The sequence below is a fragment of the Esox lucius genome, chromosome 1 (genome assembly GCF_011004845.1).
Source record: "Esox lucius isolate fEsoLuc1 chromosome 1, fEsoLuc1.pri, whole genome shotgun sequence".
Taxonomy (NCBI): domain Eukaryota; kingdom Metazoa; phylum Chordata; class Actinopteri; order Esociformes; family Esocidae; genus Esox; species Esox lucius.
In genome coordinates, this window is record NC_047569.1 from 41,817,072 (window position 1) to 41,844,009 (window position 26,938).

At 41.1% G+C, this 26,938-nt stretch overlaps 1 protein-coding gene across 1 annotated transcript in view; it reads right to left on the reverse strand.

Moving 5' to 3' along the window:
• Positions 1 to 26,938, reverse strand: part of cntn5 (contactin 5) — a 344,921-nt gene that overhangs the window by 152,484 nt on the left and 165,499 nt on the right. Inside the window, exons 5-6 of the mRNA XM_029121761.2 lie at positions 25,940 to 26,115; positions 8,700 to 8,795 (exon numbers count right to left, since the gene is read on the reverse strand). Of these exons, the coding sequence (XP_028977594.2) occupies positions 8,700 to 8,795; positions 25,940 to 26,115 (272 nt within the window). The remainder of the gene's footprint in view (positions 1 to 8,699; positions 8,796 to 25,939; positions 26,116 to 26,938) is intronic.

Consider the following 26,938-nt stretch of genomic DNA (forward strand, 5'->3'; position numbering starts at 1 on the left):
TAAACTAGCTAGAAAGATGTGTCTGCATCAAGTAATTGTCTCTGGCCCCCTCCCAGCTAGGGGTGGTGATGAGCTCTACAGCAGACTTGCGCAACTCAATCGCTGGCTGAAAACGGAGTTCTGCCCGTCGCAGGAGGTAGAGTTTGTAGATAACTGGCCTACTTTTTGGGACTATCCCAGAAATAGGCCCAGGCCTGATCTGCTGAGGAGCGACGGACTCCATCCTAGCTGGAGTGGGGCTCTTCTTTTATCTAGTAACATTGACAGGAGTCTCACTCCTATAGCCTTAACATGAGATAGGGTGCAGGTCAAGCTGCAGGCTGTTAGCCAGCCTGCTAGCATAGTGGAGTCTGTCGATAGCATAGCCAGAGTAGTTAGTACAGCTTTACCTATTGTCACTGTGACTTGTTCCAGGCTGAGAAAAGTTAAACAAGGTAGTGCTAACAAAAACAACCTTATTAAGATAAAGCCTTCCTCCGCCTAGGTCACAAATAAACATAAAAATGATTGTATCACCTCGCATCTCAAAATGGGACTCCTAAATGTTAGATCCCTTGCTCCAAAGGCAGTTGCAGTAAATGAATTAATCTCTGACCATAAACTAGATGTTATTGGTTATGTGAAACGTGGCTAATGAATTCACTGCCTTAAATGAGGCCTCTCCTCCTGGTTATACTAGTGATCATATCCCTCGTGCATTCCGAAAAGGAGGGGGTGTCGCTAATATTTATGACAGTAAATATAAATGTACTCTCAAACATGCCACTGAGTTTCATTCTTTTGAAGTTTTACTAATGAAAGTTAACCAGGCCGATAAATCGTTTTACATAGCTACTATTTATAGGCCCCCCGGGCCATACACAATTTTCCTCAATGGGTTTCCAGAATTCTTGTCTAACCTTGTAGTCATGGCAGATAGTATTCAAATTGTTGGCGATTTCAATATTCATATGGAAAAGTCCAATGATCCTCTTCAAAGAGCCTTTGAAGCCATAATTGACTCAACGGGTTTTATCCAACATGTCTCAGGTCCAACACATTGCCACAATCATACCTTAGATTTAGTCCTGTTACGAGAAATAGATATTGTAGATCTAATAATTTCCCCCCAAAATCCTGGATTATCGGATCACTGTCTTATTACATTTACCGTTAAAACAAGAAATCCACTTGCTCCGCAAACAATGAGTTCCAAAAGCCGTACTATAAATTCTCGGACTACAAAAAAATTCCTTGATATTCTTATAAGTTCGCTCATTAACGACAGAGTAAATAAATCTGTAAACGATCAAATCGAGGATCTAAACTCAACACTGTTAAATACATTAGACACAGTTACACCACTAAAAACTAAAGAAATACGCAACAAGAGACTTGCTCCCTGTTACATAGACAATACTAGAGCACTTAAGCAAACCTCCAGAAAATTGGAGCGAAAGTGGCGCTCCACCAAGTTGGAAGTATTCAGACTAGCCTGGATAGACAGTACACTACAATACAGAAAATCACTCACGTCTGCTCGATCAGCTTATTTCTCCAACCTGATTGAGGTGAACAAAAACAATCCAAAATGTATCTTTGATACAGTTGCAAAGTTAACAAAAAAGCAAAGCTTAGCAAGTGAAGTGGGTCTTCACTTTAGTTGTAATGAATACATGAACTGCTTTGATAAAGAGATCATCACCATTAGAAAACAAATAACCGACTCCTCCTTAAATAGTTATGGTCCTCAAAATCTCAGTTGTCCTAAAAATTTCCTGAATCTCCCTGACCAGGTGTCAATGGGGACACTTGAATTTTTTTATACCGTAGCGCTCGACACATTTGTAATTTGTAATGAGTTCTAAACCCACAAACTCTCAGCTAGACCTGATTCCAATAAAATTACTTAAGGAGCTATTTCCTGTGCTAGGTCAGCCAATGCTGAACATAAAAAATTGCTCCCTTTCCTCCGGATGTGTACCAAACTCACTAAAAATAGCGGAAATGAAGTCTCTTCTAAAAAAATCTAATCTGGATCTAATCTGGATACATTATAGGCCAATATCGAACCTCCCGTTCCTCTCAAAAATCTTGGAAAAATGTGTTTCCCAACAACTGAATGCCTTCCTAAAGACAAATAACATTTATGAAATACTCAAGTCCGGTTTCAGATCCCATCATAGTACTGAGACTGCACTCGTGAAGGTAACAAATGATCTTTTAATGGCCTCGGACAAAGGTTCCGCATCCGTCCTGTTTCTTCTTGATCTTAGTGCTGCTTTTGACACTATTGATCACTCCCTTCTCTTAGAGAGACTGGAAACCCATATTGGGCTACGTGGACATGTTCTAGCCTGGTTTAAATCTTATTTATCTGAAAGATATCAGTTTGTTAGTGTGGATGGCATATCCTCTGACAAGTCAAAGGTATGCTTTGGTGTTCCTCAAGGCTCGGTTCTGGGCCCATTATTGTTCTCACTATATATGCTGCCTCTGGGCGATGTAATCCGAAATCACAATGTAAACTTTCACTGTTACGCTGATGACACACAGTTATATACTTCAATGAACTACAAAACCAATAATCACTTCAGTTACATGGATTCTTAGGAACACTGAGGTTTCCATTCAGTCTGTCACATGAACACATACGCAGAACAGTCTCAAAACAAGCTCAGTCTGAACGTATTATTCAATGATGTCTTTTAAGTCCAATGGCCATCGATGCCTGACATGAAGCCTCGCCTTCCAGGTAATATAATAATGACTCAGCCTTCACCACAATGCCCCTTTGTTCTTCAGCATGTTAAAAACGAGTCATGCTTTTCGAAACAACAAGCTTTCTTAACCTGAATAATTTCTTCAAAGTGTTTTTAGGCAACAGCTTAACTGTCTTTATTGGATGCCTCCCTGTTGGGGGATGACGTCTGAATCAAAGGGCTTATTCATTGAACTGTTGATACTTGTTGTCAGGTGAGTGCAGATAATGAGACAAACTCTAGCCAGAACTAGACAACAAGGCTTTGCATTCTAAACCATGTCTCTGTATCACCATGTCTCCATGTCACCATGTCTCTGTATCACCATGTCTCTATGTCACCATGTCTCTGTATCACCATGTCTCCATGTCACCATGTCTCTGTATCACCATGTCTCTATGTCACCATGTCTCTGTATCACCATGTCACCATTTCACCATGTCTCTGTATCACCATGTCTCCATGTCACCATGTCTCTGTATCACCATGTCTCTATGTCACCATGTCTCTGTATCACCATGTCACCATGTCACCATGTCTCTGTATCACCATGTCTCCATGTCACCATGTCTCTGTATCACCATGTCTCTATGTCACCATGTCTCTGTATCACCATGTCTCTATGTCACCATGTCTCCATGTCACCATGTCTCTATGTCACCATGTCACCATGTCTCTGTGTCACAATGTCTCCATGTCACCATGTCTCTGTATCACCATGTCTCTATGTCACCATGTATCCATGTCACCATGTCTCTATGTCACCATGTCTCTGTATCACCATGTCTCCATGTCACCATGTCTCTGTATAACCATGTCACCATGTCACCATGTCTCTGTATCACCATGTCTCCATGTCACCATGTCTCTGTATCACCATGTCTCCATGTCACCATGTCTCTATGTCACCATGTCTCTGTATCACCATGTCTCCATGTCACCATGTCTCTATGTCACCATGTCTCTGTATCACCATGTCTCCATGTCACCATGTCTCCATGTCACCATGTCTCTGTATCACCATGTCTCCATGTCACCATGTCTCTGTATCACCATGTCTCCATGTCACCATGTCTCTATGTCACCATGTCTCTGTATCACCATGTCTCTATGTCACCATGTCTCTGTATCACCATGTCTCCATGTCACCATGTATCTGTGTCACGATGTCTCCATGTCACCATGTCTCTATGTCACCATGTCTCCATGTCACCATGTCTCTATGTCACCATGTCTCTGTATCACCATGTCTCCATGTCACCATGTCTCTGTATAACCATGTCACCATGTCACCATGTCTCTGTATCACCATGTCTCCATGTCACCATGTCTCTGTATCACCATGTCTCCATGTCACCATGTCTCTATGTCACCATGTCTCTGTATCACCATGTCACCATGTCTCTATGTCACCATGTCTCTGTATCACCATGTCTCCATGTCACCATGTCTCCATGTCACCATGTCTCTGTATCACCATGTCTCCATGTCACCATGTCTCTATGTCACCATGTCTCTGTATCACCATGTCTCTATGTCACCATGTCTCTGTATCACCATGTCTCCATGTCACCATGTCTCTGTGTCACGATGTCTCAATGACTCTGTGTCTCTGTGTCACCATGTCTCTGTGTCTCTGTATCTGTGTCACCATGTCTCTGTGTCTCCGTATCTCTATGTCACCATGTCTCAGTGTCTCCGTGTCTCTGTGTCACCTTTTCACTGTGTCTCCGTGTCACTGTGTCACTGTGTCTCCGTGTCACCTTTTCACTGTGTCTCCGTGTCACTGTGTCACTGTGTCTCCGTGTCTCTGTGTCACTGTGTCTCCGTGTCTCTGTATCTCTGTGTCTCTGTGTCTCCGTATCTCTGTGTCACTGTGTCTCTGTGTCACTGTGTCTCTGTGTCTCTGTGTCTCTGTGTCACCATGTCTCAGTGTCTCTGTATCTCTGTGTCTCTGTGTCATCATGTCTCTGTGTCTCTGTATCTGTGTCACCATGTCTCTGTATCTCCGTATCTCTATGTCACCATGTCTCTGTATCACCATGTCACCATGTCTCTGTGTCACGATGTCTCAATGACTCTGTGTCTCTGTGTCACCATGTCTCTGTGTCTCTGTATCTGTGTCACCATGTCTCTGTGTCTCCGTATCTCTATGTCACCATGTCTCAGTGTCTCCGTGTCTCTGTGTCACCTTTTCACTGTGTCTCCGTGTCACTGTGTCACTGTGTCTCCGTGTCTCTGTGTCACCTTTTCACTGTGTCTCCGTGTCACTGTGTCACTCTGTCTCCGTGTCTCTGTGTCACTGTGTCTCCGTGTCTCTGTGTCTCTGTGTCTCTGTGTCTCTGTGTCTCTGTGTCTCCGTATCTCTGTGTCACTGTGTCTCCGTGTCTCTGTGTCACTGTGTCTCTGTGTCTCCGTGTCTCCGTGTCTCTGTGTCTCTGTGTCTCTGTGTCTCCGTATCTCTGTGTCACTGTGTCTCCGTGTCTCTGTGTCACTGTGTCTCTGTGTCTCTGTGTCTCTGTGTCTCTGTGTCACCATGTCTCAGTGTCTCTGTATCTCTGTGTCTCTGTGTCATGGTGTTTAAGTGTCTCCATACCACTGCGTCTCTGTGTCACTGTGTCTCCGTGTCTCTGTGTCTCCGTATCTCTGTCACCATGTCTCCGTGTCTCTGTGTCACTGTGTCTCCTTGTCTCTGTGTCTCCGTGTCATTGTGTCACTGTGTCTCCGCATCTCTGTGTCACCATGTCTCAGTGTCTCTGTATGTCTGTGTCACCATGTCTCTGTATCTCTGTATCTCTGTGTCTCCGTGTCTCCGTGTCACTGTATCTCTGTGTCTCTGTGTCTCTTTGTCACTGTGTCTCTGTATCTCTGTGTCTCTGTGTCATCGTGTTTAAGTGTTTCCATACCACTGTGTCTCTGTGTCTCTGTGTCATCGTGTTTAAGTGTCTCCATACCACTGTGTCTCTGTGTCTCTGTGTCATCGTGTTTAAGTGTCTCCATACCACTGTGTCTCTGTGTCTCTGTGTCATCGTGTTTAAGTGTCTCCATATCACTGTGTCTCTGTATCACTGTGTCACCATGTCTCCATATCACTGCGTCTCAGGGTCACTGTGTTAAAGTGTCAATATAGAGGGACGTGGGGGATTTGCAAAGGTTCACATTAGACATTAGTGTTAAACATGAAGGGGGAAGGAAGTGGTCCCGCATTTCTGAGCAGTCTCAGACAGATTAGTTTCTGTGGATATCTCCAGGGACATAACTGGGGAATCCCCCTGCTGATCTCTCTCAGCTTGTTGACTGGTGCCACAGCGAACACACGGATGTGTTGATGCACTCGCTACCTCTCTCCCTAAGGCCTGTCCTGTGACAGAGGGCTAGCCAATGGTCCTGTATACATGTTCTCTGATTTCATGGGGGGCTGAAGGCCAACTGGGTACACACTAACTCTGCCAAGCTAGCAGAGAGAGGTGTTCCTTTGACCTGGTTAGTACTGAGGAGGCTGCTTTGAATGCATCCCGCAGACCAAAGGCAGGCTAGCTTCCTATGAAGGATTAACAAGAACATTTACAACATGACTGCTTCTCTGTTTCCTTCTGAGGGTTGATGAGAGATTGATTGAGATTATTGCTGGTGTAATCCAATAACACAGTGCTTAGACACCCAGACACCAATCTATTCACAGTCCCCAAGTCTGAAACTCACAAATTCCTACACTATTGTACAGAACCATGATCCATTGGAACAAGTAAGCAGTGAACTGACTACTAAAAGAATGAGAAAACGACATCTCATGGACTACAAACAAATACCTAGTTTACATTTGTGGGATTGTTCTTGTCCTTCAGTGTCTCTGGTTTTGTTGTTTTATAAATTGTGTATTTTCTGTGGTCAAACACTTGGTGCTGGTTTGGCAAAACATAATGGTAATCCCAATTAACAAACACAGGTGAGTGACTGCTACCCAGACTTTACCATAGAAACATGCAGTAGTACAGCACTGATTCAATGTCTGTTTATGTTGTGTGTGTGTGTGTGTGTGTGTTTGTGTGTGTACGTGTGTGTGTGTGCACGTTGTGTACAACCCAAACACAGCTCTCTTGAATGAAAGAAAATAAAACTCCATCTAAGTGTAGTTAACCAAGGTGAGTGGCAGACTAATAAACTACTGGATGATGATGATTAGATCACAAGGACCACATCCCAAATAGCTTCCTGTGCCCTGTATAGTGCATTACTTCTAACACAGGCCAATAGTGGATAGGGTGCCATCGGGGACGCAGATGTGATCTGTGGTGCAGAGAACTGAGCTCAGCAGAAAACAGCCTGTTGTTTGGCCCCCTCCTGCCAAGCGTATATAAAGTGAACTAAACACTGAATCCCATTCATGTCAGCCCTAAATGCATTAAACTGAGGGAAAAATCACTGGCGGTGTGACTTTAAAGGTGCAGCTCAGGTTGGGAAGGTCTCTGTTACTATAGGACACAATAACATGAGGTTGGCATGGTCTCTGTTACTATAGGGTACAATAACATGAGTTTGGCATGGTCTCTGTTACTATAGGGTACAATAACATGAGGTTGGCATGGTCTCTGTTACTATAGGGTACAATAACATGAGGTTGGCATGGTCTCTGTTACTATAGGGTACAATAACATGAGGTTGGCATGGTCTCTGTTACTATAGGATACAATAACATGAGGTTGGCATGGTCTCTGTTACTATAGGGTACAATAACATGAGGTTGGCATGGTCTCTGTTACTATAGGGTACAATAACATGAGGTTGGCATGGTCTCTGTTACTATAGGGTACAATAACATGAGGTTGGCATGGTCTCTGTTACTATAGGATACAATAACATGAGGTTGGCATGGTCTCTGTTACTATAGGGTACAATAACATGAGGTTGGCATGGTCTCTGTTACTATAGGGTACAATAACATGAGGTTGGCATGGTCTCTGTTACTATAGGGTACAATAAAATGAGGTTGGGAAGGTCTCTGTTACATAGGAGACAATAACATCAGGTTTGCATGGTCTCTGTTACTATAGGAGACAATAACATCAGGTTGACATGGTCTCTGTTACTATAGGAGACAACATCAGGTTGGCATGGTCTCTCTTACTATAGGAGACAATAACATCAGGTTGGCATGGTCTCTGTTATAGGAGACAATAACATCAGGTTGGCATGGTCTCTGTTACTATAGGACACAATAACATGAGGTTGGCATGGTCTCTGTTACTATAGGGTACAATAACATGAGGTTGGCATGGTCTCTGTTACTATAGAGTACAATAACATGAGGTTGGCATGGTCTCTGTTACTATAGAGTACAATAACATCAGGTTGGCATGGTCTCTGTTACTATAGGATAGAATAACATCAGGTTGGCATGGTCTCTGTTACTATAGGATAGAATAACATCAGGTTGGGAAGGTCTCTGTTACTATAGGAGACAATAACATCAGGTTGGCATGGTCTCTGTTACTATAGGAGACAATAACATCAGGTTGGCATGGTCTCTGTTACTATAGGAGACAATATCATCAGGTTTGCAAGGTTTAGCAATTCTAAACTGGTATTTGGTCTCTTTATTTCACCCATTCTGACACTTTGTTTCTATGTATTTATTTGTGATGTCAGCTACACTCTGTCCTGTATTTGACTTGATGTTCCATGATGAACTAGATACAGTACATTGGACAACTGCATGTGGATGAGTTGGAATGCTGAAGGGAAAATGACCTGGTTGATGAATGTTAGGGGTTAAGGGTCAGAGCTTGGGGAAAGGCTTTCCAGTCGTGGTGTTATGCGATAGGACTTCAGAAACAGTGGGTTCTTAACTTATGAATGGATATGTATACATAACTAGGGTTCAACCTTATAACTTATGGGTCAGGGATTAGGGTTTTGGGTCAGAGGTGAGGGTTATGGGTAAAAGGTCAGGGGTTGTACCTGGTGAATGAGGTGGAGGGCTGCACATGAGCACCACTCCTTGTCCTTCCCTTACAGACACGGCTCCTCGCGTCCTGCCGCTGAAGGCCCTGAGATCTGCAGCAGGACACAAAGCAACATTTACAATATTACCACCAGGGCAGAGACTTTCACAAACGCTTTGCAGCCAACATAGCATGTTATTCCTATCAACAACACCACTTAACTGTTATAAGACAGTAACAATTAGAAAATCCATGTTGTAAAAATGTAAATGGGGAATTTTTTGAGTCAGGAATCATCTCACATCGCAATATTTTGTGTGTTTAAAACTTTTGGAGTCTGTTGTTAATGTTCCAGGTTTAACTGTGGTTAGCACATTTTTACACCCGTATGCATAAACTCATGAAATGTATCAAGTAATTTCCGTCAAATGAAAAGAATAGATGGCTTAGAGAGGAGGGACCCCTGGCCTTCTCATCCAATGGGTTTTCAAAAAGAGGAGAGAGGACGCAAGGACACATAACAACATATACATCTTCTCATTGATTGACAGACTAGAAACTTTTTTATTACCTCTTCTCCCAGTGTTGCTTCCCAAACAAAAAACCAGGCAAGCCTAGCTCAGCCGGCACGCAACAGAAAGTGTTGCCATCTCGAGATTGAAACCTGGGCCGCTCAGGTGAAAGGCTGTGTCGTCAAGCACTACACCACAGAGCTGTACATTGGTTTGCTGTCAATATAGCCTCTTGTCTATACGGACACCCGGCATCTGTACATCCTGTATATAGCTTTACCAATATCTACTAACTTACTGGAATAGTCATATGAATTGAGAAATTGTTATAGAGTCTGCCAAAACTATTTAATTTCATGGCATAAGAATGTATTTTTTTCTTTCATGGCAAAACAACATACTTTTTACTTTCATTCGTGAATTACATTTATACATTAACTATAAATAAAGGCGACGATAACTAACCTTTTCATCAAGGGAAAAGACAAAAGAATCGTGGAATCTACCAGAAATAATTAATAAATGTCGTTGCTCTCAATAGATTTGAACTTAGGTCTTCCACGTGAGAGGCACTGTCTCTAACCACTACCTCACAACATTACACGTTTCAGCAGTCGCTAGGCTCCTTTGAGGATTGTGTTAAACTGACTAACTTTTCTTACTAAGTTTACCTCCACCACAAAGAGTCTATGAACTCTATTGCTTTTGCCACTGGCCGTTTTAATAGCGTATTAGCCAGTAATCATGTTTACTGGTATCTACTAACTTCTTATGAATAATCATAAGAATTGAGGAATTGCTAGTGAGACTGAAGAATAACTTTCCCATGCCAGAAACATTCGCATTATAACCGTATATAGTCTCTATGTTGTTAACGTAACTATGTTGTTAAGCCAACAAATGTGTTTGCCTATCCTGACCCAAAATGCATGCACTTCGAAAATCCACCAGAAACAGTCGCAATATAACCGTAAACTGTTTTATTTCAGGGATACCAGATTGTAGATACTAACGGTTTTAGCCAGCGAAGTTTTCGTCGATACAGAATAATTCATATTGCGTACTTTGCTTCGCCTGCGAGAAGACACAAACCCGGGACCTATAGTTCACAAGTCTGCTTCTCTAACCACTACGTTATTTAACAAGGGGTAGTCACTCACTCACTCAGTAAGAGACATTGGCTCGTCTTAGCCGACACTGCTTATGCGGTCCGGCAAAAACAGGCATTTACTCTGTAGTGGCCTAACCCTAACCCTAATCCTAACCCTAACCCTAACCCTAACCCTAATCCGGGTCCCATAGGGTTTAAGTCAAAGGATGCAATCAGGCTGTAGGGGGCCACAGAGACCTATTGTCTTCATTAAGGGAGGTGTCAATGTTTATGGTCTAGTCCAAAATGTAATCTTCTAGTTATCAAAAGCTGTAACTATTATCCAAGGTCTACAATTAAGCCCAGAAGTATTCCTACCCATGCCAAATTATGACATAAACAAGTGACAAAGCATGGTAAGACATTGTGCTGGAGATACAAATGAATAACGTAACTATTTCTGTTTTTTTCAAATTGTTACGAAAAATGCCATGTCCAACTTTTTTGAGAAAATGCAAGTGTCTATGCCATTTAAAATGGTCTTCTAATTTCCACAGTGAGAGATCATTCTAATCACCTATAAATTGAGAACAGCTGAACAGCAGTACAGCAGTAGTTCTCTAGTCAATTACTAGTCAACTGCAAGTAATGGCTAAAAACAGAAATAGTTACTTTATTCATTTGTATCTCCAGCACAGTCTTACCGTGTTTTGTCCCGTGTTTATGTTGTTTTCAGACAGAAGAAACCTATTGGTCAAATAAAAATTCAGTATGGCTCAGAATTTGGCATGAATACTTTTGGGCTTAACTGTAGTTTCTACACTCTGGAGTAGACAGACAGTGAACACTCAACTGGCCCTGAGGCAGACAGACAGTCAACACTCCACTGGCCCTGAGGCAGACAGGCAACACTCAACTGGCCCTGAGGCAGACAGACAGTCAACACTCAGCAGGCCCTGAGGCAGAAAGAAAGTCAACACTCCGCTGGCCCTGAGGCAGACAGACCTGAGGAAGACAGACAATCAACACTCAACTGGCCCTGAGGCAGACAGACCTGAGGAAGACGGACAGTCAACACTCAACTGGCCCTGAGGCAGACAGACAGCCAACACTCCGCTGGCCCTGAGGCAGACAGTCAACACTCAACTGGCCCTGAGGCAGACAGACCCGAGGAAGACAGACAGTCAACACTCAACTGGCCCTGAGGCAGACAGACAGTAAACACTCCGCTGGCCCTGAGGCAGACAGTCAACACTCAACTGGCCCTGAGGCAGAAAGAAAGTTAACACTCCGCTGGCCCTGAGGCAGACAGACAGTAAACACTCAGCTGGCCCTGAGGCAGACAGACAGTCAACACTCCGCTGGTCCTGAGGCAGACAGACAGTCAACACTCAACTGGCCTTGAGCCCGAGGCAGGCAGCTGCTGCTGGGTTTAGCTGCTGAGGAAAGCATCATTTACTATTACCGAGGTGTATTGTATAACACCCAGCTGGCTTCAGTTGAATGCATTGTAAGTAACAATGCATAAATATCCAAAAGAGAATATGTAAAATTGTAGGGCAGGATTGGGGTTAATTCCATTTCAATTTCAATCCAGCCATTTTGAAACAAATTACAATTCCACAGATTTTTTTTTTTAAAGGGTTGAATACACATTGCTCCTTGACACTTCACAGTTTTAGTTAAAATAATTGAAGATAATTTTACTCCTGACCTTGACCCAACTCTCTGGGGCTATCTCAGGGAGGGAGTTTAGAAATGCAATACATTTTTAAATAGATAAAAAATAACATTTCCATTTCACAGGGCACACTCATACAAGTGACACACTTTCCTGTGTAAGATATTCAACAAATACTGAACAGACACTCAATATTCAACAAATACTGAACAGACACTCAATATTCAACAAATACTGAACAGACACTCAATATTCAACAAATACTGTACAGACACTCAATATTCAACAAATACTGAACAGACACTCAATATTCAACAAATACTGAACAGACACTCAATATTCAACAAATACTGTACAGACACTCAATATTCAACAAATACTGAACAGACACTCAATATTCAACAAATACTGAACAGACACTCAATATTCAACAAATACTGTACAGACACTCAATATTCAACAAATACTGTACAGACACTCAATATTCAACAAATACTGAACAGACACTCAATATTCAACAAATACTGTACAGACACTCAATATTCTACAAATACTGAACAGACACTCAATATTCAACAAATACTGTACAGACACTCAATATTCAACAAATACTGAACAGACACTCAATATTCAACAAATACTGTACAGACACTCAATATTCAACAAATACTGAACAGACACTCAATATTCAACAAATACTGTACAGACACTCAATATTCAACAAATACTGAACAGACACTCAATATTCAACAAATACTGAACAGACACTCAATATTCAACAAATACTGTACAGACACTCAATATTCAACAAATACTGAACAGACACTCAATATTCAACAAATACTGTACAGACACTCAATATTCAACAAATACTGAACAGACACTCAATATTCAACAAATACTGAACAGACACTCAATATTCAACAAATACTGTACAGACACTCAATATTAAACAAATACTGTACAGACACACAATATTCAACAAATACTGAACAGACACTCAATATTCAACGAATACTGTACAGACACTCAATATTCAACAAATACTGAACAGACACTCAATATTCAACCACTTGTACAACGTGTAAGCCAGAATCTTTTTGTGGTCCTGGGTATTAGTTTGAAGCGAAGTACAACAGGTCCTTGAATAAATAGTATCCATCCTATTTATATTAGGGTTCTATTACGGGTCATGTAACAACATAAATCCATCGCTCAGGACCTCAAGGGCCAGTACTGTGAAATCAATAGGTCTACACAGCCGTAACTGAGAATAAAAACAACATGCATTCACAAAAAGTAGCACTTTAGGTTGGCTTGTTGAATATTCAACCAATTTTGAAGGATTTGATTTATAAACAAATACATTGTGTAGAAGAATAGTAGTATCTATGACTTATCAGGAGATAGTGAAGAAGAAACAGTTTACTCTAACCTAGAGACCAATCACATTATCCCTTTAATAGGCAATAACTAATTGCTGTAGAATATTTCCTAAATGGTTTCACTTTCCAGTTTACACTTCAGTCAGAAATATACAAGGGAGGTATACTTTTTCACCACAGTTGGTGCTGTTCATTGTCTGTAAAGGTTGATTTAATCTATGCTTGAATAGAGGGACTCGAGTCTTTGCATTCTTTTAACTTTGATTTACAAAGGTCTAATGGGCAGGTTGTAAACAACAGTTACTAATGTATACTGGAACCTCACCCAATTTATAACACAAGCATTATCATCAATTTATACATATATAATTAATATTTATACAAATACAATTTTAATTAAATATATATATATATATATATATATATGTGTGTCTATATATATATATATATATATATATATATATATATATATATGTGTGTCTATATATATATATATATATATATATATATATAGACACACACATATATATATATATATATATATATATATATATATATATATATATATATATATATATATATATATATATATATATGATGTCATTTTATTTCATTTTGATTTAATTTTATTTGTGTTTAGTGTCAAACGTGAAGACCCAATATTGTATTCACTGCCATAAAAGGGGAATTAAGGATGAATTGAAAACATTTGGAGAATTAAGGATAAATAGAAAGAAGGAAAATTATTAAGGATGAATAAAAACAAACACGTTTGGTCTTACTGAACCAAAATATATTACTAGGTAACTACAAAAATACATACATTTGAAACACAGCAAAGAAGCAGTAACCCAACTTTTGTGCAGAAGTCAGTTTAATTGCTCTCTCTGTCAGTTTTTCTAGTGAGTATTTTCAAACTCCTGATTGGATGCATAAGCTGCACGACGTGAACATTTCTACCAAGGCAATCGACCAAATACGTTCCCACACAATCAGCAGAACAGGATCTGAGGACTGTTCTGCTCGGCAATTGAGTGGGCTGTATCCGTCAGCAAGCTACATACATATTTCGGTGGTGCGACACCTGGGTGACTCCTGATTTATACCCTTTTCCATTTTAAGTGCACTACATGTAACCAGGGACCATAGGTCATATGGTCAGAAGAGCCCTGCAGTAAACAGGGTGCTTTCTGGGATGCATTCTTGTCTGACCATGTGACCTGGACCATTACTCTCATGTCCACAATGATGTAATCTATATTATATAAATTATATGCAATATCTTTGAATTAAATGCAATTTCTTGAACATGTTTGATAAGAATTAGCTGCAACATTGTTTCTGCAAAAATAAAGCATATTAACAGGCAGAGTTCATGTCATGTTCAGTTTGTGCTAGTAGTTAAAAATGAGGAATGATTGCATAACACGCAGCAATAAGCAACTGACAGTTTGTATCATTATAAATAAATACATATTTGATAATGTGTCACACAGATATCATGTTCACTGAAAAAACTGAAATACTTGTAGATAGCCTACATAGATTAAACAGAATGATGTTTCAGCACTCCACACCTCAGGATGATGTTTCAACACTCCACACTTCAGGGTGATGTTTCAACACTCCACACTTCAGGATGATGTTTCAGCACTCCACACCTCAGGATGATGTTTCAACACTCCACACTTCAGGGTGATGTTTCAACACTCCACACCTCAGGATGATGTTTCAACACTCCACACTTCAGGGTGATGTTTCAACACTCCACACTTCAGGATGATGTTTCAGCACTCCACACCTCAGGATGATGTTTCAACACTCCACACTTCAGGGTGATGTTTCAACACTCCACACTTCAGGGTGATGTTTCAACACTCCACACTTCAGGGTGATGTTTCAACACTCCACACTGCAGGAGGATGTTTCAACACTCCACACTTCAGGGTGATGTTTCAACACTCCACACTTCAGGATGATGTTTTAACAACCCACACTTCAGGATGATGTTTCAACACTCCACACTTCAGGATGATGTTTTAACAACCCACACTTCAGGATGATGTTTCAACACTCCACACTTCAGGATGATGTTTTAACAACCCACACTTCAGGATGATGTTTCAACACTCCACACTTCAGGGTGATGTTTCAACACTCCACACTTCAGGATGATGTTTTAACAACCCACACTTCAGGATGATGTTTCAACACTCCACACTTCAGGGTGATGTTTCAACACTCCACACTTCAGGATGATGTTTCAACACTCCACACTTCAGGGTGATGTTTCAACACTCCACACTGCAGGAGGATGTTTCAACACTCCACACCTCAGGGTGATGTTTTCAACAAGTCCAAGAGTGTCCCATGTGCAGCTTTCGTGTAGAAGAATACAAATTATCTGGCAGTATTTTTTGATAAAATGCTGCATTCATCGTGTCATAAATTTTCACCCTGTGCCTTTAGAGCTCACACCCCCCAAAACATCAGTGATCCACCACCATGCTTCACAGTGGGGATGGTGTTCTGTTCACTATAGGCCTTGTTGACCCCTCTCCAAACATAGCGCTTATGTGTGCCAGAAGTTGTGAGGTGTGTCAAAGTGTTGTCGGACATATTGTAACCAGGCTTTTTTGTGGCATTGGCGCAAAAAATGCTTTTTTCTGGCAACTCAAACCATGCAGCTCATTTTTGTTAAAGGATCGTCATATTGTGCTCCTTGAAACAACCACACCGTCTTTTTCCAGAGCAGCCTGTATTTCTCCTGAGTTTACCTGTGGGTTTTTCTATGTCTCCCGAACAATTCTTCTGGCAGTTTTGGCTGATATTTTTCTCGGTCTACCTGACCTTGGCTTGGTATCAAAAAATACCTGAATTCTTCACTTCTTAATAAGTGATTGAACAGTGCTGACTGGCATTTGCAAGGCTTTGGATATCTTTTTATATCCTTTTCCATCTTTATAGTTCCATTAACTTGTTATGCAGGTCTTTTGGCAGTTATTTTCTGCTCCCCATGGCTCAGTTTCTAGACTGCTCAGTGCATCCATATGAGAGCTAACAAACACATTGACTATTTATACACAGACACTAACTGCAATTTAAAAAGCCACAGGTGTGCGAAATTGACCTTTAATTGCCATTTTCACCTGTCGTGTGTCACCTTGTGTGTCTGTAACAAGGCCAAACATTCAAGTGTACTTTTGATCAGGGCCATTTGGGTGATTTCTGTTATCATTATGATTTAAAATGGAGCCAAACAACTATGTGATAATAAATGGCTTCATATGATCACTATCCTTAAATAATTATTATATCAGTCATAATTTCACAATTTCTGCCAGGGTATGCAAACGTATGAGCACAATTTTGTTTCTGATCATTATTTACAGGCTAGTTGCATTAGTTTCTGCTTTCCTTTAACATTGAGATTCCGCCTCTCAGCTTGATGGGAGTGTGATGACAACAACTGGAAAACCATCCATTCTTTGTCACATGTTTATGCTTTTATAGTATGATCTATAGAAGCTAGCCATATCAGTTCGCTGTAGTGATGAAGAGAGATCAAAGACTACGTTTTAAATACAAATATGAAAGGGCTCAGGCACTGAGAAGAAACTCTTCCACACCCAGACACCAGGCAATGTTAATGTTGCATAAATAGATATTGAATCAGTCCGAACATTATGGAGGTTCTCCACCCACAATTGAGAATTAAAATGTTTTTCAGTTTCTCAGGATGTTTAACAATAAACAAATATTTCAGTGTTTGGCTATCTTCTGTGTATTTTAAGTTAAAGTATTGTCTGTCCACCACAACTTGTAAAACCAAAATCATGGTCAATGGAGAATACTGTATATACTTCTTGAATGATGAGGTTTACCTTGTTGAGAAAATCTGGTTTTATGTTTGGTTAAAAAATGTTTTACTACAGTGTATTATGATGAACACGATCCATGAATCAGCTGTCCTCCCTTCCTAACCACTATCAGTGTGGAAGAATATTCAGTCCCCCTGAATACAATCAGTCCCTGTCTCTCCTCATTCCATGTCTGTCTCTCCTCATTCCATGTCTGTCTCTCCTCATTCCATGTCTATCTCTCCTCATTCCATGTCTGTCTCTCCTCATTCCATGTCTGTCTCTCCTCATTCCATGTCTGTCTCTCCTCATTCCATGTCTGTCTCTTCTCATTCCATGTCTATCTCTCCTCATTCCATGTCTGTCTCTCCTCATTCCATGTCTGTCTCTCCTCATTCCATGTCTGTCTCTCCTCATTCCATGTCTGTCTCTCCTCATTCCACGTCTGTCTCTCCTCAGTTCCACGTCTGTCTCTCCTCAGTTCCAAGTCTGTCTCTCCTCAGTTCCACGTCTGTCTCTCCTCAGTTCCAAGTCTGTCTCTCCTCAGTTCCCACGTCTGTCTCTCCTCAGTTCCACGTCTGTCTCTCCTCAGTTCCCACGTCTGTCTCTCCTCAGTTCCACGTCTGTCTCTCCTCAGTTCCACGTCTGTCTCTCCTTAGTTACATGTCTGTCTATGATAAAGCCCCTGTCTGTCTCATCTAAAGCCCCTGACTCTAATCCGCCCTCTGTCTGTCTCTCGTCAGTCCCGTCTCAGACTTGTGACTTATAGCTAATCAATGGCTTCTCCTGTAGCCTAAATGAGAACATAGATTTTCAATCCAAATATACTTTGCTGGAGAGGCAAAAGAGTGACTGCATCCCAATTTACACCCTATTCCTTAACATGATCCACTTCTTTCATCCAGAGCCTTTAATCCCTGGTCTAAAGAAGTGTACTAGGCAGGGAATATGGTCCCAATTTGGAAACACTCAGTCATTCAAATAAATAAATAAAGTATCAAGAGCAGGATTGGATATTGAGTAGAGGCACCACATAAGCTAAGGCTTTAATGCTTTTACTACTTTGCTATAAATTGCAGTGGCAGGTTAAAGCAGTAAAATATGATATAATTTAGAGGGGTGTCAGAGAGCAGGTTCAGGCCTTTGTTACATGGTCCCGCTATAAAAGAGACATAAAGACAATGCAGTTGTCAAATCACAATGTCAGTAGAAGAGATTAAAATCTGTTGAGTGGATGACTTCAACTTTTCTTTTGTTCTCGTCTTTTTAATACAGTGCCCTCTCATGTCTCCAACTGACCTATCACTTCCCTTTCTAATGTAAAACGTCTGTAAGAAAATCAATATTAACGTCTTTTTAATAATTCAACAAGCTCAGACAGACACATTATAAAATAAGAATCTTACAGAATGTAATAACTGTTCCATTTACATGGGCATCTGTCAATCTGGGGGAAAACAAACAGGTCTTCCATGTATTTTCACCCGAAAAGTCATAAACTGGCTGTAGTCTTTTTTAATAATTCAATTGAAATATGTTTGTCATTCAATATGGTCCATCAGCATGACAAAAGTAAAGGCAATGAAGCCTGACTATTCTTGGCAAAATATGGATCTCAGTTAAATCCATTGTTCAGTTGTGGTTCATTTTCCTACAGTTCATGAGATACTATCTCTGTCTGTGGTCGAAGAATCACTTTTATCTAGATCTAAATGGAACACAGGCTGGTGGTGAAAGAACCTGACAATGATCCGATTTCAAAGGCGTTCACTGGAATTAGGACTACTGTAGAAATAGAGCTCACGATGACACAATGCTTGAGTTACATCCCGACAGAGAGAGACAGGAGAGAGAAAGAGAGAACAAGGTATGTTTGAAGGGAGAAAGAGGGGCAGGGAGAGAGGCATTGAGAGAGAGAGGTGAAGTAAGAGAAAAACTAAAGAGAGTCTAGGATCTCACTGGGGAGTCAAAACACAAGCCTCGCCTCCATCCTCTCCACCTGCTTCTCGCTTCAAAGAGCCACAGCTGAAAAACAGACCAAGTGTAGAGTTCAGCAGCTCAGACTCAGTGAGAGAGCGGCCATTCCCCTGGGACGTTTGGAGCCACAGTAACCCAGCCTGGCCAGCGAGAATATTGAAACCTGCCGACTGCTCCTACTAGGGAGGTTAACCGGCCATCCCACAGGCTGGATCCCTGGAAGAGCTTATGAAAGGTGTCTAGCTGCCGTAATGTGGATTAGAAATGCTTGCAGCTACAACACACTGTTAGCACACGAGTAGAGAGCAGAATGCCACATGGTAGCAAAGTCTGTCAGCAAAGTAGCAACATGAGTAAAAACACCTGACCTTCATACTCAAATATGGAAAACCAACAAAAACATTACAGAATTAATCAAATTAAGGGGCTGCCCAACCCTGTTCCTGGAGATTTACTGTCCTATTGGTTTTCTCTCCAACTCTAATTTAACACACCTGATTGTAATAATTAGATGGATAAAAAGCTAAATCACTCACAAATGGGGTTGAAGAGAAAACCTACAGGACAGTAGATCTCCAGGAACAGGGTTGGCAGCCCTGCCTTAATATTATGAAACATGATCTTCATTCGCAGATACGGAATGCTAACAGGTTGTGATGTAACATGATATAATATGCAGTAGGCTCTCTCACTGATACTTTTTCCCAGAGGCGTTGCTAGGATCACAATACCCCCCCACCCCCTGTCAGTTCCTACTGTCCACACAGAGATGGGTAGAAAAGCCTTACTATCACATGATCTCTGTCTACTGTCAGTTCCTACTGTCCACACAGAGATGGGTAGAAAAGCCTTACTATCACAGGATCTCTGTCTACTGTCAGTTCCTACTGTCCACACAGAGATGGGTAGAAAAGCCTTACTATCACATGATCTCTGTCTACTGTCAGTTCCTACTGTCCACACAGAGATGGGTAGAAAAGCCTTACTATCACATGATCTCTGTCTACTGTCAGTTCCTACTGTCCACACAGAGATGGGTAGAAAAGCCTTACCATCACAGATCTCTATTTACTGTCAGTTTCTACTGTCCACACAGAGATGGGTAGAAAAGCCTTTAGGGTTGCTGCTCTGAAAAACCTGCAATGGTCTTGAATCTGACCAGAAAATGCAGGAGATTGTAGCACTGGGTGTTTTTAAAGACACCAGAAAATATTGGAGGAGAGCCTATCTGGCTGTCAGTGCTTTTAAAATTGTGCATGTTTATTTAATTGTTATTGTATTTATTTGGTTATTTATTACCACTGGATGGTATGGTTGCTGAGTTTTGATATCTCTATGTTGTATTTTGTGTTTTAAATTTGTTTTTAATTGTTTATGCCTGTCGTGGCCAGGACCCTCCTGTAAAAGAGATTTTTTTATCTCAGTGAGTCCTATTCCTGGTTAAATAAAAGTTAAATAAAATGTAAAAAACAGAAAACCACAAAAGGCCATCATACAGAGTATAGAAAACCATTACATTTAAATGGACATCAACCAATAGCAATCTCTTGGCATGGCCAATACCCAACCTGAAGGAATGATCATTTGAATGATCATTTAAATACACAGAACAAAAGTTCACTAATTTACCATACCTTTACCAAAAACACACATGAAATTGATACTGCATTTACCAAAAACAAACAAGAAATGATTACTGTATTTACAAAAAATATAAATGAAATCATTACTTAATTTATCAAAAAACACATTCAATTCTTAATGCATTTCCCATAAACACACATGAAATCATAACTGCATTTACCAGACCCTGCAGCTAATTGTGTTTGTGAGTGTTTGAACAAGAGACAATCATGGTTTAACAAACCCATCTCAGGCCCTCCCAACATGCCCCTGACCCACTGATATGTACACAGGGTTACACCAGCTAAACAATTATTAGCTTATTTACCATATGCTCTCATCCAGAGGGACTTAGGGAGTGCGTACCTACAGCCATTGTGTTGGAGGAATCATGTTAGATCAACTGAGTTACACAAGAACTCACATACAGTACAGTTCATTTCAAATCTGCTATGCGAAAGCAACACAGCAGCCAACCGACAACTCACCAACACCATAAACACAAACGCAGAACAGAATTCCTTCCACGCTTCAGAGTGCATGTTGGGTAAATTCTTAACTCACTTCAGCCTTAGAGAAGGTTTCGGTTATATTTCATCCATATCCTAAAATATTCAGTAACAAGAATTGTATTGCTGGAAATCTTTTACTGTGGATGGTTTGTCGACACGCTAGATTTCAATGCATAAGATTGCCCCAATGCCAACATGGAGAAACCTTGAGTTTCACTGGGGAATGATGAATGGTAGCAATTCATTATAAAGACAGAGAGAACGAAGGGGACAAAGGGAGAAAGGGAGACAGTGAATGTGAGACTGAAATCCAGACAGAAATAGACAGAATGAAAGAATCAAAACCTCAGATGGAAAATCAGTATCGACAGAGAGAGAATCAGATTCACTTTTATTCATTAAACATTTATACATACTCAAAATTTCAATTTACAGAGGTAGACAACAAAGTAAACACAAAATATGGGCACATTATTTACAATGTATCTTTGAGATACAACTCAGCCATTACCCAGAAAGTATTATGGCAATTTCCATTTTGGAAACGTATCCAATATCGCAACCCCCCTCCCCCACCCCCATTACCCAGGCCTGCAATACCAAGAGCTGAGCAAAGATAAGAGTTCCTTCATCCAACCGGTCCTGGACCTGGAGATAGAGAATAAAAAAGGATAGGAGCTTCATCCCTGTGGACCTCCCAGAGCGACTGGCCCTGTTTAGCAGAACAGGAGACCAAGACTGAATCGCAAAGGGCAGCTTTTTCTGAACACTGCATTATATTAGCACCAGAGCCTATAACAGTGCACAGAATGTTAGAATAGAAGTGCACAGAATAGGATTGAATAGTTCACAGAATTAACATGCTCTAAATAATAAAATATAAGAATAGGGAAGGCATGGGGATGTGCTATATTAATATGTACTAATACATATAATATATGAACAGGGAAGGGGATGGATGTGGGGGATGTGGTATACAGTGAGGGAAAAAAGTATTTGATCCGCTGCTGATTTTGTACTTTTGCCCACTGACAAAGAAGTCAGTCTAGAATTTTAATGGTAGGTTTATTTGTTGTTATTCTGTCTCACACTACAAATAAACCTACCATTACAATTCTAGACTGATTATTTCTTTGTCAGTGGGCAAACATACAAATCAGCAGGGGATCAAATACTTTTCCCCTAACTGTATTTATATATACTGTTTATGCATAATGGATGAACAGGAAAGGTGTGGCGGATGTGGTAAATAGACACATACATAAATATACAGTTGATGTTTACATACACCTTAGCCAAACACATTTAAACTCAGTTGTTCACAATTCCTGACATTTACTCCTAGTAAAAATTCCCAGTCTTAGGTCAGTTAGGATCATTACTTACAATTAGTACTCGGTAGCATTGCCTTTAAATTCTTTAACTTGGGTCAAATATTTCTGGGAGCCATTCACAAGCATCCCAAAAAACAGTTGGATGAATTTTGGCTTGTTCCTCCTGACAGAACTAGTGCAACTGAGTCAGGTTTGTTTGCCTCCTTGCTTGCACACATTTCTTCAGTTCTGCCCTTAATTGTCTAGGATTACAGTGAGGACTTTGTGATGGCCACTCCAATACCTTGACTTTGCTGTCATTAAGCCACTTAGCTTTGGATTTAACTTTGGAAGTATGCTTGGGGTCATTGTTAATTTGGAAGACCCATTTGCAACCAATCTTCAACTTTCTGACTGATGTCTTAAGATGTTACTTCCTCATTCCTTCCTCATGATGCAAATCCATTATTTAAAAATCATACAATGAGATTTTCTGGATTTTTTAATGATAGAAATAACAGACCTCTAAATGCTTTGTAAGTAGGAAAACCTGGAAAATCGGGAGTGTATCAAAAACTTGTTCTCCCCACTGTATGAACAGGAAAGGCATGGGGATGTGTTATATTAATATATATAATATATGAACTGGGAAAGCGAGAGGGATGTGTTATATTAATATATATAATATATGAACTGGGAAAGCGTGAGGGATGTGTTATATTAATATATACAATATATGAACTGGGAAAGCGTGAGGGATGTGTTATATTAATATATATAATATATGAACTGGGAAAGCGTAAGGAATGTGGTATATTAATATATATAATATATGAACTGGGAAAGCGTAAGGAATGTGGTATATTAATATATATAATATATGAACTGGGAAAGCGTAAGGAATGTGGTATATTAATATATATAATATATGAACTGGGAAAGTGTAAGGAATGTGGTATACTGTTTGACTAGATGTAAGCCCAGTTGTCATGTAAACACGTGACGCTGGACAATCAGGACATCCAATCAGCCATTACCAGGAAGTCACGTGAGGCGTGCGGTTAAGCATGGGTACTCCCTCTCCACTTGAACAGTTTTGTTGATCTTTTCCCCTCAGAACCTTTTCTGGGATATAGAAGCCTCTAGCTTCAGATCACAGACAGAGGGGAAAGGTTAATCATATCAGGCCTGGTTCAATACTCATGGCCAAGCTCTTTAAGTGGTTCCTCCCACTCTTCGGCAACAGCAAGATAAGCTGTATACTCTGCAATGAGAGTACACTCATTTATTCTCTAGTGTACCTGTTTGGCGTTAAATAAGTGTTTGCCATATGTCATAGGGCGTGGCACATTGTATTTTTATTCTGGCCCATTTAAAGCAGTCATCTGTGTGATAGAGCATGTCTATGAAAAGAAGCTCCTCTCTGGAGGGGATCTGAACGTTAGTAGCATATTGTCAGACTGGGTCTGGTGACCATATGTAGGCTGGGGCAGACTGGCAAAGCCATTTCAGCCACTGTTTAAGAGCCAGGATTAAGATAACACCACTCCATGAGGCGCCTGTTTTTAGGCCAACCCTGAGTGGGATTCCTCAGCTGGTTCCCATAGATAACTTGGAGAAAGGATCTTTTGTCCATGTCGGAAATAATATCCACATAATACTGGGCTAGTTGTAGTTCCTCCATTGATCATTATGCTATGTGACGAAGTACCAAAGACATCCGAAACACACACATACACACCCACACACACTCCACCCAGCCGTTTTATCATTTATCTTGTTATCTATCCCCAATGTGTTTACAGACTAGGAGCTCTAACACAGTAGAAGCACCACGACCGGAGCCTTGGCAACACTCCCCAGCATCACCGCAGATGAAGCTTGGCTTTGGAATCCAATATCCATGCAAACAGGGAAAGAGGAATTGTGATTAAAAATCTATGGGAACCTATGGAGACACTGCTGGAATGGATTTTAGCATGCAGGGTAGAGGTCACTATCTAGTTACACAGGGATAGAGGGGGCACCTTACAAATTACCCAATAGTAAGACAGCGTTTTCAGCAATAAAATCACACAGTGAGGACACAAGGAGATGGTGCCGCTCCGTTTACACATCGCCACGGTTTAAGCAAATATGAGTGTCCGGGCAGGTGGATGCGGAAGGAAAATCCCGTCCCACAATTTCACAAATCCCACAACCCGGGCCTGTGAACGCTAGCCGTGCAACAGCCAATCATCACTTAAGACATCATAATACATAGCTTAAGGACCAATGGATTCTCCTTTAATGGAATCAATGTACCCCTTCCATCTGCACCCGTAGAACATCACCAAAGACCCAGCAAATACCACAACAACATCAATACACACAGAGCCCATCGTCTGTCCTCCTATAGTCAGAGTGCACTGTGGAGAATAGCGAAGCGTAAGCTCCCTGCAGAGATGGCAATAAGGCTGTTATGCTCTACGCTCCTGGGGAAACTGTAAGCAAAACTAACAATGTTTTTCTCCAGCGAGCAGAGAACACTCGCCCCAGGCCTGTGGTCGGTATGCTTCCTTAGCTTGTGATGATGTTTCGGAGCCTGGAAAGAGGATTACTCGCAGAAGAAATGGTGCTGTGTCCTAAATCACACCTCATTTTCACACACTACATATATTGTGCCCTGGCTATAAGAAGTGCACTCAGGGATTAGTCCGCCGTTTGGGAACGAGCCCATGGAGTGTTTTGCTTCCATTCAACCAGGCAGCTTAGTACAGAGTTAAGGGCACTTTCTTGGCTAATAGGACCATTCAGGAATAGGTGGAAGCAGCAACTAGCTAACCAGTGGCAGCTGGTCCCAACACAGCGTAGCCTGTCTGAACAACATGGGTCTTGGGCTGCATCCCAAATGGCCCACTGTTTTCTATATAGTGCAGACTAAGGCCCATTGGGCTCTGATCAGACATGGTTAACGGGGAATAGGTTGCCATTCAGGACCCTGTCTTCAATAAGCCATTGTGTATTCATCCCCGCAACCACACACGGTCTATATTTAAGTCAAATCTAAAAGCTAATCACATCCATCTTAACAGAGAATATTCTCGGTACAGAGAATAACAGGCATTTCCATCACGCACAATGAGACTACTGAGGATGCAGCCCAGCATTCATTGAATCCCTCCAGAAGCTTTGGAAGGCCTGCTTTGGCTAGTGCATCCTGAGGGTGCAAGGTACTTTCCATGATATTTTATGCACTTATCAATGTCATTGAGAGGTGGACTACATTCAGAAGAGGCGTTATGAGTTGAGATGAGTACTCACAGGCGAATTGTAGGAGCGCATCCCTGCTCAGAATCATCCCGTAGCTGTTCTCCGCCATGCACTGGTATCTGCCGTAATCTGCCGTCTCGCTGGCGTTGGTTATTATCAAGTTGCCGTCCATCAAGCTGTATCGGTAATCTGCCTCTACATCCAGCTTAGTCCCATTAATGAACCAACTGCAGAACAGAGAGACAAAGCAAAGATCACATTTAATCTGACTTGGACCTGAATTCACCATCTTTTTGATGCCCTGACCTCCACCTTGCCCATGTTCATGTCATGGCTGATTCTAGGAGCACAAAGACGCTGAACACAGTAAGTGATGCTGCGAGGCTGAACAACATGGGTCTGTAATCATTTTGACCTTGACACTGGTCTGAATGAGGTTTCCACTGGGCTTCCAGAAAAGATGTATGTGCCACCATGCTGATCACATACAGTTGATTTAATGAGCCTTTCCCTGCAATGAGACTGAGTGTAACGATTCGAACCTAATGGGATCGTTCCGGTCCGCCTTTTAGTTTTAGTTTCCTTGCTTGTTAGTATCATGCCCTAGTTTGGAGCTTCCCGTTTTGTTTAGTTGATTAGATTCATTCCATTCAGCTGTGGTTCCACTCACCTGTTTTGTTTTAGCCCATCAGTAGGTGTATTTAGTTCAGTCTTGGTTATAGTTAGTTGTTGGACACTGTGTTAAATTATTCCAGTTAATTTGGATTAAGACCTGTTTGAGAATCTCCATGTTGCCTGGGCCTACTTCCTAATTACCCTCAACATAACACTAAGCGGATCTGAAGCCCCCCCCCACCCCCCCCCCCCCGCCCAAACAAATGCAATTTGACACTAACATGTAGGTATATTTTTCTTTGTACAGAGCATAATCCTAGAAACAAGATGTTACTGCAGAAAATGTGTCATTGTCCTTTGACACTCAGAAGCTGAATAACACTGATGTGAATTTGAGGTTTGTAAAATTCTGATTTACAATGTCTGATCGCAGAC